Source organism: Kogia breviceps, chromosome 1 (genome assembly GCF_026419965.1).
Source record: "Kogia breviceps isolate mKogBre1 chromosome 1, mKogBre1 haplotype 1, whole genome shotgun sequence".
Lineage (NCBI taxonomy): Eukaryota > Metazoa > Chordata > Mammalia > Artiodactyla > Physeteridae > Kogia > Kogia breviceps.
Window position 1 is genome coordinate 193395971 of NC_081310.1, and position 14685 is coordinate 193410655.

Here is a 14685-nt window from a genome sequence, read left to right on the forward strand (position 1 = left end):
CACCCCCGGCAACGCCTCTCGCCGTCCCTTAGCAACCGCCCCCTCCCCAGCCCGGCTCCACCCGCTTCTTACCAGCTCCTCGGGGGTGCGGGTCTCACGCTCACCGCAGCAGCAGCACCACCTACAGCAGCAGCACGGGGACCCCCTGCACCCCGCCATCTTCCTCCTTTACTGCCACTCTGGACCCCTCCGCCAACCCCCTCCCACCCAGGATCCGCGCCTCACGTGACTGGCCTCGGGAGTGTCACGTGGCCCTCTCGAGCTTGGGACGGAGACGGGGAGTGGCTGCAGACGGGTGAGGAGAGGGCTCGCGTCACATGACGGTGGAGGGACGGCTTCCAACGAGACTTCTGGGCGCCGCCATGTTGTGGGCGGGACTTCCGGGCTCCCGCAAGGGTGGTTTCCGCCCTCTGGCCCCGCCTTCCTAAGCAACCTGACACCGGCGCCGCGCCTCTTCTGCTGGCGCCTCCTTATCGGCCACGCAGCTGCAACGGGCGCGCGCTCTCAGTCGTCCGCGACCAGTGGGTGAGTGACAGCGAGGCATGTGGTCGCCGAGGAGGGAGACCAGGGCCTTGGAGGCTTGGGGGCCACCCACCAGGGGGCGGGGAGCGGTGGCTACCGGTCGGCCCGCCCCCTCTGCGCGCACGCCCTCGGCGGGACTAGAGTAGCCCCCCCTGGCTGCCACCCCCGCGATCCTCAACCCTGAAGCGAAGACTCACTTTCGGACCCCGGCCTGGACTGAAGGACCGCAGGGCTGAGGAGGCCCTGAGCTGGGAGTAGACTTGGGTCTTCGCTTCCGCCCCCTCCCGTGACCTAGTGACCCGGTGACTAGATTCGCGGCCCTCGAGCCCCCGGCGCCAGAGGCATGTCTCCGGCTCCCTGCCGAGCACCTGGAGAAGAGCCGTGGGCCGCTGGCACTGCTGTCCCCGACGCCCACTGCATCGGGCGGCTCACAGGTGCCCACCGGGTCCCCTCTGGGAGTGGTGGGCTCCGTATTCCCTCACTGCTCGGTTCCTGGCACCGATTAAGTGCTCATCAAATGGCAGAGGGTTGCTTTGAGGACGGGATGACAGCGCCTGGCCCGTCGGCGCTCAGTGAGTGCTGGCTGTTACCGGGTGCCAGCACGGGGGCACCATAGGCAGCATACCCGGCCCTGGTCTCAGGGAACTGGGAAGAGGGAGGGGAGGCAAATATGTGAACCCACAGTTGCAACCCAGGGTGCTATGGGATCCTAGCTTAAAATGGGTTAAGTGGTAGCACGTGAAAAATGTTGGAAGAAGGCTAGTGCCTGGCACACACTAGGAATGCAGTAAGTCTTAATGAACAAATGAAAGAGCAGATAGTTTGTGGGTGGTTCAGCCTCCTCTCCCCTCTTGGTTTTGTTCCAGCAGACAACTAATGAGGCACTCTCTGGAATTCGGAAGAAAGACCAGACTAGGCTGATCTTGACGTTCATCCCCACAGAGAAACTGGAATTTTAGGTCAGAATCAAAATGGGCATCCCTGGGGGTGGTCTGGTCTCAATCTGGTCTCAGCTGCTTGACGTTGGGTGTACCAGAGTGTGTTACGTGCACTTGTGTGTGTTTTAGGGGAGAGAGCATTGGATCTTATCAGTTTCTCAAGAGTCTAGGACCCCTAAAATGGTCTAAGAACACGGGCTTAGCAGTGGACATTCCCTGAAAGACGTGAACTTGGCCTGGTTGCTCCTCTAATGCTCCAGGTCACCACACCCTGGATTTTCACTACTGTGTGTTTGCATCTTGCTGTGCAAGAGTAGTGTTTTGTTTTAGTTTTTGTCTTATTTTCCCCACCAAACTGCCCAACGGCGCTGTGCCCTCTTGTCGGCCAGCCTGTGGTTGCCATGGTTCAGGGCTTCAACCGTGGTGGCTTTGCAGTCGCTGTAATCACTTGAACTGACTTCACCGGTGTGTGTAAGGAGAACAGCCTGGAAGGCAGGCACAGACTGTTCAGCCTTTGTTCTGAGTTGGACATAAATTCATGCCCTTATTGAATTTGGGTCTGGCTGTTTTTGGAACCCAGCCAGTGTCAAGTTCTAACCCATGACATGGTCTTTTCAGAGAAGCACAAACGCGGGAGAAATCAGGCTGCATTGTCAAGCCCTCACCCCTTCCAGCCTGCATGCATACAAACTGTTCCAAGTAACAAGAGATGTTTCCATGGCTGGGCCGTTCCTTCCTTGGCATGTGATCCGGTCACTGTGAACATCTGTTGGCCTCATCACACCCAAACCTTGCAGTCAGCAGTCCCACGTCCCCCTCCTTCCATCCGCCTTCAGCCTCTAGAGCTTCAGCCCTCCCTCTCGCCGCCGGGAAGCCTTGCCCCCGCCCCTTCACGCTGGCCCCAGCTACTGCTCTCAGCTCTTCCTTTGTCACAGCTCCGCCCAGTCGGACACACCCGCTGGGGAAGGTTCCTCCATTTCTTCCAGTGGTCTGGGGTCTGAGTTCACACTGGCGGAGATGGACCGTCCAAAACCCAACGTCCTCCCGGCGGGGCACTGCTGCCCCTCCCTGGGAATGCGGGCCTGGGAGGCCGGCGGCGCGAGGTTCTCAGTGCCACCCTCCATCAGGTAGCGGTCACGGAGGATCCACGGGCTGAAGGAGCATGTTTCTGTGCTGGGTGGGGGCTGTCACATGCGGAATCAGGCAGCAGCGGAGGGCAAAGCTGGAGTGAGGCAGCGCAGACAGTCGTACCTGGCGTGTGGAGCCACTGGGTGGGCGCGCTGTCACCCGTGCCCTCACCGGCCTTCCTCCTGCGTGGAAATGCAGCATCTCTCGCTTGACCCTGCCTTGCTGGGGCTCGGCTGCCTGCCTGCCGTCTCACGCCCCCTGCCTCACCCCGTGCAGCAGGAGCTCGGCCATGGTGAACGAACCCAGAGGGCACGGCGGCCCCAGCCCCCGCTGGGAGGACAACACCAGTGGCAGCGAGAGCTCCAAGGATAGTTCAAGGTGTTCCACACCGGTGCCGGACCCCGAGCGACACGAGAGGCTCAGGGAGAAGATGAAGCGGAGGATGGAGTCTGGTGACAAGTGGTTCTCCCTGGAATTCTTCCCTCCCCGAACTGCTGAGGGAGCTGTCAATCTCATCTCAAGGTGAGTCAACGCAAGATAAGGAGTAGGGCCAGACTGGGGGATGGGGGCAGGGGGAAAAGATGAGCTGTCAGCCCTGAGGCTGGGCTGCACTTTGACCCGGAAAAGGCAGCCACAGGGGGTAGAAAAAAGCAAAGCCAGGGTAGATCCTTTGATACGCAGCTTCTGTTGTCTGTAAAAGCCCCTCCAAGCACCTGGATGTTTAGACACACTCTTCCATGTGCTAAAAATGTTCCCTCTCTCAGACTAAATTCTTTGGCAGAACTTGGGGCTGGATCGTGAGGAGAGTTTAGGAAGTTACAAAACGGTGGCTTGGAGAACGTTTTCAGCAAGTTAGGAATTTGGATTATGCATCTTGAAATCTAGAAATGCCAGCTGGATTATGTTAGCACTTGATGAGTCGCAGTTCCTTTTTTAAAGTTTATGCTTTTTATCGCTTGCACTTCTTACGTGTCACTCCCAAGGTTGTGAAGTTTGAAGGCACAAAGATGTTTCATTGCACCACGTTACAGCTTGTGACACAGCGCATGTGCGCACGTATAGCTCTTGATTCTAGTTATGGAAATGTGGCCGTTCTCTGCGGGACTCTTGGCTGCTGCGCCGGAACTGGGGGGGCGGCAGGAAAGAAACTTGTGTCTGCTGACCCTCTTTGTCCCTAGAATGAGGCCCTGCTTGCCACTCTGAGGGTTCCCTGAACGCTTGACCATTGAAATGTCTTAACTCACCCGAGATAATAAATGTGCAAGCACTTTGAAAAGTCCGGAGTGCTGCTCTCACACAAACTGGTTTCATTGTTATTATATATTATCTCCACAATAAGAGTAATCATAATGATAGCACATTGATCGCGTGTTTGCTGTGTCCCCAGCGCTGTTTTTTTTTTTTTTTTTTTGTGGTACGCGGGCCTCTCACTGTTGTGGCCTCTCCCGTTGCGGAGCACAGGCTCCGGACTCACAGGCTCAGCGGCCATGGCTCACGGGCCCAGCCGCTCCGCGGCATGTGGGATCTTCCCGGACCGGGGCACGAACCCGTATCCCCTGCATCGGCAGGCGGATTCTCAACCACTGCGCCACCAGGGAAGCCCCCAGCGCTGTTTTAAGAGATGTGGAGCCATCTGTCATGATATCCTCAGAGTAGTATTATGAAGTAGGCACTGTCCTCTGCCACATTATAGAAATCAGGAAACTGAAGCTCAGAGAGATCAAGTAATTCTCCCAAGATCACACAGCTAGTGAGTAGCCAAGCCAGGATATGAATGCAGGTCGGTCTGATTCCAGCCTGCATGTGATGCTTCTCTAACTCCCAGACCCCGTGGGAAGGTGGGGAAGGGTGGTGTACCCCCAGGAGCCCCTCTTCAGAAAGAAATTCCCTACAGGTTTGACCGGATGGGGGCAGGTGGTCCCCTCTTCATAGATGTGACCTGGCATCCAGCAGGGGACCCTGGCTCAGACAAGGAGACTTCGTCCATGGTGATCGCCAGCACCGCCGTGAACTACTGCGGCCTGGAGACCATCCTGCACATGACCTGCTGCCATCAGAGCCGGGAGGAGATCACGGGCCACCTGCACAAGGCCAAGCGTCTGGGCCTGAAGAACATCCTGGCGCTGAGGGGAGGTGCGGAGCCAGCACTCTGCTCTCTGGGGTCTTGCTTTCCTGAAGACTTCTGTCCCTGGAACGGTCCTTTCCTTTTCTCCAGGTCCCACACTGAGTACACCCAGGGCCCCGTCCCTGCCAGTAGCGTCAATAGGCAGTGTGGGTCAGGAGGCCCACGGGCGACACAGACGGAGCCGCTTCTTGGCCTCCCAGTGGGAGTTCAGTAGGGCCCGCGGCCGGTGCCTGATGCCCTCTGTCCCGATGCCAGTCAGTTAATCGATCAATTAATCAGTCCCCGGCTGCACCTGGCTTTTGGCCCAGTCGACGAGTTCAGCTCTGGCATATGTCCCGGGAGTGAGAACAGCTGGTTATGCCTCTGGCACGCGCTGTCTCTGGGCCACACGGCGTGGGAAACGGGAGCCTGGCGGGTGGGCACTTGCGGCCTCATGCTCCCCGCCCGAAAGACCACTTCTCACCTGAGATGAGTGGGCGATTCTCCCGGGAGGCGAGGGTTCCAGGGGCTTGGGTGAGGGGGTGTGCACCCACCAGGTGTGAGTAGGGAAGGGGTCGCCGATGCTCCAGGCTGAACGCAGAGCTGCAGCTGCTGCCAGCACAGGGCCCTCGGAGTCGGTGCTCAGCGACCGTTGGATGGGTTGGCCGCTGTCTTCCCTCCTGCTGTTTAGCAGGCGCTATGCTAGAAAGCCGAGACACCGACCTGAGTGATGTGAAGGCTGTGCCTTCGAGGTGCTCACCGTCCTGGGTGTGGGGGGAGAAGGAACAGAGAGGCTGCCTGGAGGGCGGGTGAGACCCAGCACCGTGACTTCCAACCCTGCAGACCCCATCGGTGACCAGTGGGAAGAGGAAGAAGGGGGCTTCAGCTACGCCGTAGACTTGGTGAAGCACATCCGAAGCGAGTTTGGTGACTACTTCGATGTCTGTGTGGCAGGTGAGAGGCTGGGGTATCCCAGTGGGTGGGACTGGAGAGGGGAAGGAAGGAGAGGCACAGAGAGCCCCCCCGGCATTCAGGTCAGGACCCGCCAGCTCAGCGCACCGCTGGCCTGCCTGCGCGGGGGGACGGAGGTGCGGGGGTGAATCAAACAGCATCTGCCCTCTCATCGTTCTGTCATCCGCTATCCACCCAGGCGTGCCACCACCCCTTAAGTTTTGGTTCCTCTGCCTTTTCTTTTTATTATTTACTTTTTTTCTTTTTTCTTTCTTATTTTAGGCTGCGTCCGGTCTTTGTTGCGGCACGCGGGCTCTTCATTGTGGTGTGCGGGCTTCTCTCTAGCTGTGGCTTGTGGGTTTTCTCTCTAGTTGTGGCGCACAGGCTCCAGGGCGCCTGGGCTCTGTAGTCTGCAGCGGCGTGCGTGGCTCGCGGGCTTAGTTGCCCCGAGGCATGTGGGATCTTAGGCATTGCGAGGCATCCGGATTCTTTACCACTGGACCACCAGCAAAGTCCCTTCCTCTGCCTTTTCTTGCTCTTAGCCTGCTTCCCAGCCCTATTCTTTAAACAAAAGAGGTATATTTATTAAGGTTCCGGGGGCAGGGAATCTCAGAACAAGGTCAGGAAATGGCCTCAGACCTCATTAAACGCTGGAACCTGGAGGCAGGCAGAATCCAAGGCCCTCCCTCTTTCTCTCTGCCCCCCACACACCCCCAGCTGCTTCATGCTTCATCCAGTAGGCCTGATATGTACGCTTTTTCTGTCTCTGATATGTACGGTACACGTGTGACCCGCCGCCTGCTCCTGACTCACCCAGACTGATTGACAGGTCTCAGCACCAGTTCCAAGTCCTCAGGAGAGAGAACTGCATCGGCTCAACTCTAGTTTCTTTAGCTACATCCAGGAGGCAAGGTTCACCTGCTAGAAACAGATGGCGTGGCCTTCCCTCTTGCCCCGACTCATGGGGTCTGGGCCTTCAGCTTCTCAAATGGGGGCTTGGGTGTGGTGAGGCAGTGTGTGCCAGGGACACAGGAAGTCCGAGGATTAATTTGACACATCACCTTGGCATGACAATTTTTCTCAAATACTTTGGGGAAAATCATATCATTCTTATTAAAATAAACATGGCTACATTATGGAGTAGCAAATCAAAGTGATCTGAATTTAAAAATACAAGCCACGTGGCTTCAAGGAAATTACTTGCCGTGGGGACCTTGGGCTGCGTCCCCAGGCCCCCATGTACGTGTCCGCTGTTCTTAGTGTTGAGAAGAGGGCGTTGAGGTGGATGAGTCTAGGAGGCCCCGATGAGGAGGTAGGAATTCAAGTGTCGTGCGGCCGTGAGACAGTCGGTTGATTGGGGAATGTGCCCGCGTGTGGTGGGCATTGGACGGTCACGAGGGGAAACCAGCAGAGCTGTGAGCGAACAGTTGCTAAACGGTTCGGTGCTTTGCTTACGGTAACGTGGATGAAAGAGAGGACCGGTGGATTAGAAGGCACCCAGCTGGCCATGACAGAACCAGAATAGAGTAAAACTGAGCAAACTCCAAATGTGAGCGATTGCTGGATTTGTCGAGTGCAGTTGAGGTTTTATAGAGTTTCAGCTATTAAAACCTCTGTTTCTGAAATTTCTGCTGGAAAAATAGCCTTGTTATTGAAAGTGTAAAGCTCTAGTATTTAACCCTCCCACGCCCGCCCCCCAGACAGTCGTTTTTAAATCCAATTTTGATGACTCAGAGTTTCTTAAGAACGAAACTGCATGATCACAGCAAAGCAGCCTGGCTACCCAGCAGTGTGGGTTCAGGTTTGCCCCTTCCTGGCTTGGGGTCCTGCCCTGGCCTCAGGCTGACCAAGCCGGCACTCTGCTTGTAGTTCCTTAAGGCCTGTGGTCTTTCCTGTGCAGGCAGAGCCACTAGTAAGTTCAGTCGTTTAGGGAAGGGAGCACGCCGTTCCTGGAGCTAGTCGGGAACCTAGGGGACGTCCGACCCTGCCTCGCAGGCACCCCTGGAATCCCACCTTGGGCATCCCCGCACAGGGTCACCGCCCTGCCGCGCTGTCTGGGAGTCCATTCCTTTGTGGGGTTGCTCGGTCCAGTGTCAGGCAGCTCTCTGAAACTGATGCTAGTTCTGCCATCAGAAGCGGCACAGAATACGGTGAATAAGGAACTCGACTAAGGTGACTCCTTTTTCCCAGTGACAGACTTGTGGGCGTCTAGAAACAGTTACCATATTCTCTGCATTCTTTTCTTCAAGCAGAACATCTCTGCCCTCTTCACTTATTCCTTGTGTAATGTGGTTTCTGACTTTGCACTGTCTGGGACCCCTGAGTAATTTTAACGTGAAATTACAAGCACTGTCTTAATCCAGTACCTAGAGTCAAGCCTGTCACCCCAAGGCTGCCTGGCTGGTGTGAATGTAGCGTCTCCTCTCTTCTGTGGCCACAGAGTGCAGGCCAGGCTGGCCCCGCTGACTGCAGGACAGTGTGGGTGTTTGGGGGCAATCCGTCCCCACTCCTGGGAGGGCGGCTCTAAGCCAGCGCGCGCTGAGGGTCACCTCCAGGGTGAGGGGCGCATCGGACGAGCCCAGCCATCACCGCTTCGGCCTGTCCGTGCTGTGGGGCTGGAAGCTATGGCTCCGGAGCTCTCCGTTCCCAGCTCTCCGGTTGCTTCATCACTCCCCTTGAGCAGGTGGAGTCAGTCTCTCCCTGCTGTCATCCTTATTGGCAGGTTACCCCAAAGGCCACCCCGACGCAGAGAGCTTTGAGGCGGACCTGAAGCACCTGAAGGAGAAGGTGGCCGCGGGAGCCGACTTCATCATCACCCAGCTTTTCTTTGAGGCCGACACTTTCTTCCGCTTTGTTAAGGCTTGCTCCGAGATAGGCATTACTTGCCCCATCCTCCCCGGAATCTTCCCTATTCAGGTGAGGGTCCCAAGAGGGCTCATGGACTCCCACCACCCCCGTCCCAGCACAGGCCAGGGCCTTGGTTCAGGCCGAAGTTCTTCTTTGACGCCCGTGAGATTTTCGTCAGACAGGTGCTCAGTCCTTACAAAATGTCTTGCCACGCTCTTTTGATTACCTCTTATGTCTCCCCAAAATAGCAACAGTAAGTGTTGGGAGGGGCTTATTGATAAGTGGCACTGAAAGGGATTATTACTTTCATTATAAATTTGGGTTAAATCAGTGTTTCCCAATCTTGGCTGTCACCAGAACCGTTTAATAAGCTCTTTTAAAATATGGATTTCCAGATCCTATGCCTAGAAGTTCTGATTTAATAGGTCTGAGGTGGGACCTGGGAATTTGTACATTTCTCAAGTTTGGCAGGCGATTCTGGTGATCAGTCAGGCTTGGGAACCCCTGGCTTAGATGACCACCGTTTATCAATAGACACACCTGGGGGCCAAAGGGCCGGCTCAGGCCAATGGCAGCAATGCTGTGGGCAGCTGCTGCACCCTGCAGAGTGCAAAAAGTGCTGGTACAATATGGTCTGACTTTCCTGGGTCAGTGCGTGTCCCACTGCAGAGCCAGGAGGCCTGGTGGGGGGATAAGTATTTGGGGTGAGAGACGGGCAGGGAGATGGGACCCACAGCCCCCTGTGTCTTGGGCAGGGCTACCACTCCCTCCGGCAGCTTGTGAAGCTGTCCAAGCTGGAGGTGCCGCAGCAGGTCAAGGACGTGATCGAGCCAATCAAAGACAACGACGCTGCCATCCGCAACTACGGCATCGAGCAGGCGCTGAGCCTGTGCCAGGAGCTTCTGGCAAGCGGCTCGGTGCCGGGCCTGCACTTCTACACCCTCAACCGCGAGATGGCCACCACAGAGGTGCTGAAGCGCTTGGGCATGTGGATCGAGGACCCCAGGTGAGGCCAGTGGCCCCGAATCCAGGCCCTGGAGCCCCAGAGGAGAGTCGGGTGGGCAGGGAGGTCAGAGAGAAGGCACAGAACGAGTGCGCCCTAGCTGGCAGTGCTGGCTGCCACCGGGGCACAGAGGGCTGTCTGTGCCGTGGCTGGTGGCACCCGTAGGGCTCCAGTCTCAGCGGGAATGCCATCTGGCTTGACGTTTACGAGTCAAGATGGAAGAACCCAGGTTCAGTGGTGCCCCCTCCCTCTGGCCAAGCCCTGACCCTTTCTGTCTCCATTCTCACCCAGACGTCCCCTGCCCTGGGCCATCAGTGCCCACCCCAAGCGCCGGGAGGAAGATGTCCGTCCCATCTTCTGGGCCTCCAGACCAAAGAGTTACATTTATCGCACCCAGGAGTGGGATGAGTTCCCCAACGGCCGCTGGTGAGCCGCTGCCAATGAACTGTTCCTTGGGAGGAGGGAGACCAATCGTGGTGGAGCCCTCGGGACAGGATTCACAGGAAAGCCCCCCCCTCCCCCACCGCCCGCCTGGGGCAGGTGGATGCAACTGTCTGGAGCCCAAGGTCAGGGGCGTGCCTTGACCTCCGGGCACCTCCTCCGCCAGGGGTAATTCCTCCTCTCCGGCCTTTGGGGAGCTGAAGGACTACTACCTCTTCTACCTGAAGAGCAAGTCCCCAAAGGAAGAGCTGCTGAAGATGTGGGGGGAGGAGCTGACCAGTGAAGAAAGTGTCTTTGAAGTCTTTGCTCACTACCTCTCGGGAGAGCCGAACCAGAACGGCTATAAAGTGAGTGCTGCTGGGGTGGGATCCCCGGGTACCTCCCCTCGCCCCATGGGCCAGACGCGGGCGTGACTGCCCCACCCTGAGCCTCCTCGCTGTGCCTGGAGGTGGCACCTCAGCAAAGGGAGGAGAAGGTGAGGTGGGGGGTCCCACGTGGGGTGCCTGGAAGGGGCTTACGGAAGCAGAGACAGGCTGGGTCTCTGCTGGGGACCGTGACAGGGAGGGGCCCAGCCCGGCTTACCCTCCCCAGGTGACTTGCCTGCCCTGGAATGATGAGCCCCTGGCGGCCGAGACCAGCCTGATGAAGGAGGAGCTGCTGCGAGTGAACCGGCGGGGCATCCTCACCATCAACTCGCAGCCCAACATCAACGGGAAGCCGTCCTCCGACCCCATCGTGGGCTGGGGCCCCGGCGGGGGCTATGTCTTCCAGAAGGTGTGGCAGGGACGCACAGGGCTGCCCTCCCCTGACCTGCCTGCAGGGGTTCCCCGGGGCTGGGGACAGAGGGCTTTGTCTCAGGAGCTCTTGTAGGCGGGCCTCTCACCTCTGCGGCCTCTCCCGTTGCGGAGCACAGGCTCCGGACGCGCAGGCTCAGCGGCCACGGCTCACGGGCCCAGCCGCTCCGCGGCACGTGGGATCTTCCCGGACCGGGGCACGAACCCGCGTCCCGTGCATCGGCAGGCGGATTCTCAACCGCTGCGCCACCAGGGAAGCCCAGGGGCTCTTTGTTCTGAGTGGCCGGGGATCAGAGTGGATGCGATCTCAGGCTCAGAGTTGGACAGACCTGGGTAGGCTGGTCACTTGACCACTCCGGGCCTCAGCTTTCCCTTCTGTAAAATGGGGATATGTCACGTCGTGTTCTGGGGATGAAACATGACAAAGCACTTAAAGTGCTTAGCACGTGGGAAGCATCCCCTAAGTAGGAGCTATTATTACTGTTCCTCGTGGATCCCTTTCTCCTGGGGCTGCTGGAGTTAAAATTACATTCTAAACTAAAGCCTGAGGGCTCTGGGAAGCGGATTTAAATAAGCCCAGCTTAATCCCTGGTGGCCAGATGGTGCCGGACAAGCCCTCCACCCAGCACATAGGGGGAGGGGGTGTGTCAGGCCTCTCTTGCCTTACTTGCCAAACTGGGTCCCCTGTACAGCTTCCGGAGCGACTTCTCCATGGAACCTTTCCCAGCTGGACGAAGGGTTGGCAGACGTCCCTCCGACCTGTCCAGACCGAGAAACCTCACGAACCTGCTCCCCTCCCTTTGCTTACGGGTTCAGCTCCCAGCTAGTGGCCACCACTAGTCCCGACGCCTTAAGTGTTCTGCTACAAGTGTCCTCGTGGATGCCTCCCTGGGACGGTCAGGAGGGCAGGCGCCTGCTGTTTCAGAGCACACGGCCCACTCGGCAGCTCCCAGTGAAGGCATCCAGCAAAGACTGGGGGTGACGTGATGGCACCCGTCTCCCTCCCACAGGCCTACTTAGAGTTCTTCACTTCCCGAGAGACAGTGGAGGCGCTTTTGCAGGTGCTGAAGAAGTACGAGCTCCGGGTGAATTACCACATCGTGGATGTGAAGGTGGGCCGGCCCCCGGGTCCGAGGGCGGGCTCAGCAGGGCCCGGGTGAGGGCACCCCGTTTACTCCACCATTCAGCAGCCACGGAGTGCCCGGTGGGGCCACGCATCGTGCCAGATGGATATGCAGACAGAGCCAGGCCCCTGCCCTCCGAGAGCTCCCAGCCTAGCGAGGGGAGCCATCAGTGAATAATTATGAATGGGTGTAAGCAGGCGCACTTTATAACAGTGAAGTTCAGCATAGGAAGAAGCTGGGGACCCAAGGGAGGGATGTCCAGCTTGAGAGATCAGGGGAGGTGTTTGGAGAGTTCCTGTGTGGCCTGAATCTTTAAGGATGAGGAGTAAAAGGGCATTCCAGGGAAAGGGCAGAGCGCGTGCAAATGGGGTCAGGGTGAGGCCGAAGCATTAAGCCGGGGCCGGGTCCTCAGGGGTCTCAATCGTCCTGCTTGGAATTTGGGTTTTCCCATATAGGCAAGAGGGAGCCTTGGCTCCATGTTTTATTTGGGGCAGGTCCCAGGGGACAGCTGTGTGGATAACAGGGCCAGGGGAGACTAGAGTCAGCAGCCCTGGTGGTCTGAGTAGCAAAGAGAGCCCTGGCCGGGCTAGACACGAGGCTAGACGCGAGAGGAAGTGAGCAGCGCCACTGGGTGCGGAGCTGATTGGAGCATAGGAGGAGGAGGGAGAAGCCCGGGATGACGTCTGGCTTTCAGGCTCCTGGCTGTCACAGAGCTGCAGAGCAGGGGCAGGGGTGGGGCGGTGACGGTGACGGTGGGAGGAGGGGCGGAGCATACCCCCTGGGAGAGGGCGGGAGCTGTCTGCCCCCCCAAGTCTGCCCCTACCCACCGCCGGCCCCCGCCCCGCCCTGCAGGGTGACAACATCACCAACGCCCCCAAGCTGCAGCCCAACGCCGTCACTTGGGGCATCTTCCCCGGGCGAGAGATCATCCAGCCCACAGTGGTGGACCCAGTCAGCTTCATGTTCTGGAAGGTAAGCGGGGGACGGGAGCAGGCCTGCCCTGCCCACCTCCAGAGCCTTGGGCGGGCGGGTGGGCGGGGCAGCTGGGGGCCACACCCCCAGGGCTGGCAGTGCCCTGACTCTGACTCATGGTGTTTACTTCTGGGCTGGGGAGCGGGGTGGCACTGGCAGTGGGCCAAGTTCTGTTCTTGGAAACGTCTTGCTGGGCAGCAGCAGAGGCCCTTGGGGTGCTGAGTGTGGAGCCCTGGCCCTAGGGCAGCCCTGTTAACCTGGCCGGCGTGTCTGAGTGCGTGTCTGTGTGTCTGTACGTGGGACCGCGTGTGTACCTGTGTCTTTCTGTCTGCGCCGGTGTCTCCGTGTGTGTCTGCACGTGCGTGCCTGTGCGTGTGTGCAGGACGAGGCGTTCGCCCTGTGGCTCGAGCAGTGGGGCAAGCTGTATGAGGAGGAGTCCCCGTCCCGCGTGATCATCCAGTACATCCACGACAACTACTTCCTGGTCAACCTGGTGGACAACGAGTTCCCGCTGGACAGCTGCCTGTGGCAGGTGGTGGAAGACACGTTTGAGCTTCTCAACAGGCCCCCCCAGAGCAAGAGGGAGACGGAGGCGCCGTGACCCTGAGCCCTGACACCCTTAGCTTGAGGCCACTGTGTCCCGCCTTCCTCCTCTCCGTCCTGGTGCTCTGGGAGACCCCCGTTCTCCTTCACTTCCCCCCACCCCCTGACACGATGATGGCAGCTAGACTGGTGTGAGGATTCCAGGCTCTGGCCGGACCGGAGGCCGCCCCGCACGGGAGCCAGGTGTTCCCTGCTTGGCGGAGAGTCTGTGCTCCGGTGGGAAGCAGCCCCATCCCCCGGAGGGGCACGTGGGCGGAACAGAACGCATCCTCCCTGAGAAGGGTTGTTGCTGACGGAGCCCCTAGGAGGCAGCCTGGGACGGCCAGTGACCTTGCTCTTGGGGCCTATGGAGGACAAGCAAAGCGAGCATGGCAGTGGGCTCTGGGACGGCAGAGGAGACATGGCAAGGTCAAGGCGCTGCAGCCTTCCACCTCCAAGGCGTTGGCAGCCAGGCGCGACCCACTCGGGAATGAAGGGGTGGACCACTGCCCTACCAGGCGCTGGCCCCTGGATGGACCTTGGACTGAAACCTAATAGTTTCAGCTTCCTTCTAGCCGAGAGCTCAGCTGAGTTTCTCTCTTTTCTACAACGCTGCTTTTTGAAACAGTTGTCTCTGTTCCCGTGGCTCGAGAGAGAAAGTGCCTCTTAAGGGTTAAAGGTGTTGGAAGGCTTCCCTGGTGGCACAGTGGTTGAGAGTCCGCCTGCCGATGCAGGGGGCACGGGTTCGTGCCCCGGTCCGGGAAGATCCCACGTGCCGCGGAGCGGCTGGGCCCGTGAGCCATGGCTGCTGAGGCTGTGCATCCGGGGCCTGTGCTCCGCAACGTGAGAGGCCCACGTACTGAAAAAAAAAAAAAAAAAAGGTGTCTGAACATTTGTGCGTGGTGGAGCCCTTGGCCTTCCCTTTTCTGCCCTGGCTCCAAGGGGTGAAGGGATACCCTGCCTGTTACCATCAAGGGCGAAGATGAGGTTGGCCGGAGCAGGACTGACTACCCCCTGGCTTATTCTTCGGGCAGGACCCCCTGCCTGCCGCTCCCTCCCCTCCACGCACTCTGTCCCGGAAGCTCTCTGTCTGGCACTGCTGCCCAGGCATCAGCCCTCCAGCCCCACAACCCCGGGGCTGTGACTGACACGTGCACATAGGCTGGTCTCTGTCCCAGTCCCTGCTTGCGGGTCTTCACCGGCTCAGGGGAAGGAGAGGAGTCCGGTTGTCCGCAGGGCGGCCTGACGGCAGAGGAAGCAGGTCAGAGGGGCTGGTTGC

At 58.7% G+C, this 14685-nt stretch overlaps 2 protein-coding genes across 10 annotated transcripts in view; one reads left to right on the top strand and one right to left on the bottom strand.

Annotated features, from left to right (window-relative positions):
- Window positions 1–531, bottom strand: part of CLCN6 (chloride voltage-gated channel 6) — a 29591-nt gene extending 29060 nt beyond the window's left edge. For 2 of the 6 annotated variants that reach the window (XR_010837447.1, XR_010837443.1), the window contains exon 1: window positions 73–372. Coding sequence is in view for 4 of the 6 variants with exons in the window: in XM_067017266.1 (XP_066873367.1) it covers window positions 73–159 (87 nt within the window). In the remaining 2 variants the exon portion in view is untranslated. Of the gene's footprint in view, window positions 1–72 lie in introns of all 6 variants that reach the window. The other 4 variants (XM_067017266.1, XM_059041777.2, XM_067017261.1 and 1 more) reach the window with 4 other exon arrangements.
- MTHFR (methylenetetrahydrofolate reductase) lies at window positions 419–14113 on the top strand. 4 transcript variants are annotated; one of them, XM_067017280.1, is made up of 14 exons: window positions 466–525; window positions 818–956; window positions 1392–2587; window positions 2865–3110; window positions 4483–4721; window positions 5536–5646; window positions 8366–8559; window positions 9246–9496; window positions 9785–9919; window positions 10101–10281; window positions 10526–10708; window positions 11739–11840; window positions 12705–12824; window positions 13207–14113. In XM_067017280.1, the coding sequence occupies exons 3-14, from the start codon at window positions 2478–2480 to the stop codon at window positions 13423–13425; spliced, it is 2091 nt and encodes a 696-aa protein (XP_066873381.1). In that variant the 5' UTR covers window positions 466–525; window positions 818–956; window positions 1392–2477; the 3' UTR covers window positions 13426–14113. The 4 variants fall into 4 exon arrangements, with proteins under 4 accessions (XP_058897832.1, XP_066873387.1, XP_066873381.1 ...); XM_059041849.2 differs by lacking the exon at window positions 818–956 and having other exon boundaries at window positions 419–525; window positions 1392–1481; XM_067017286.1 differs by having other exon boundaries at window positions 463–956; window positions 1392–1481.
- Window positions 14114–14685: the final 572 nt, after the last annotated feature.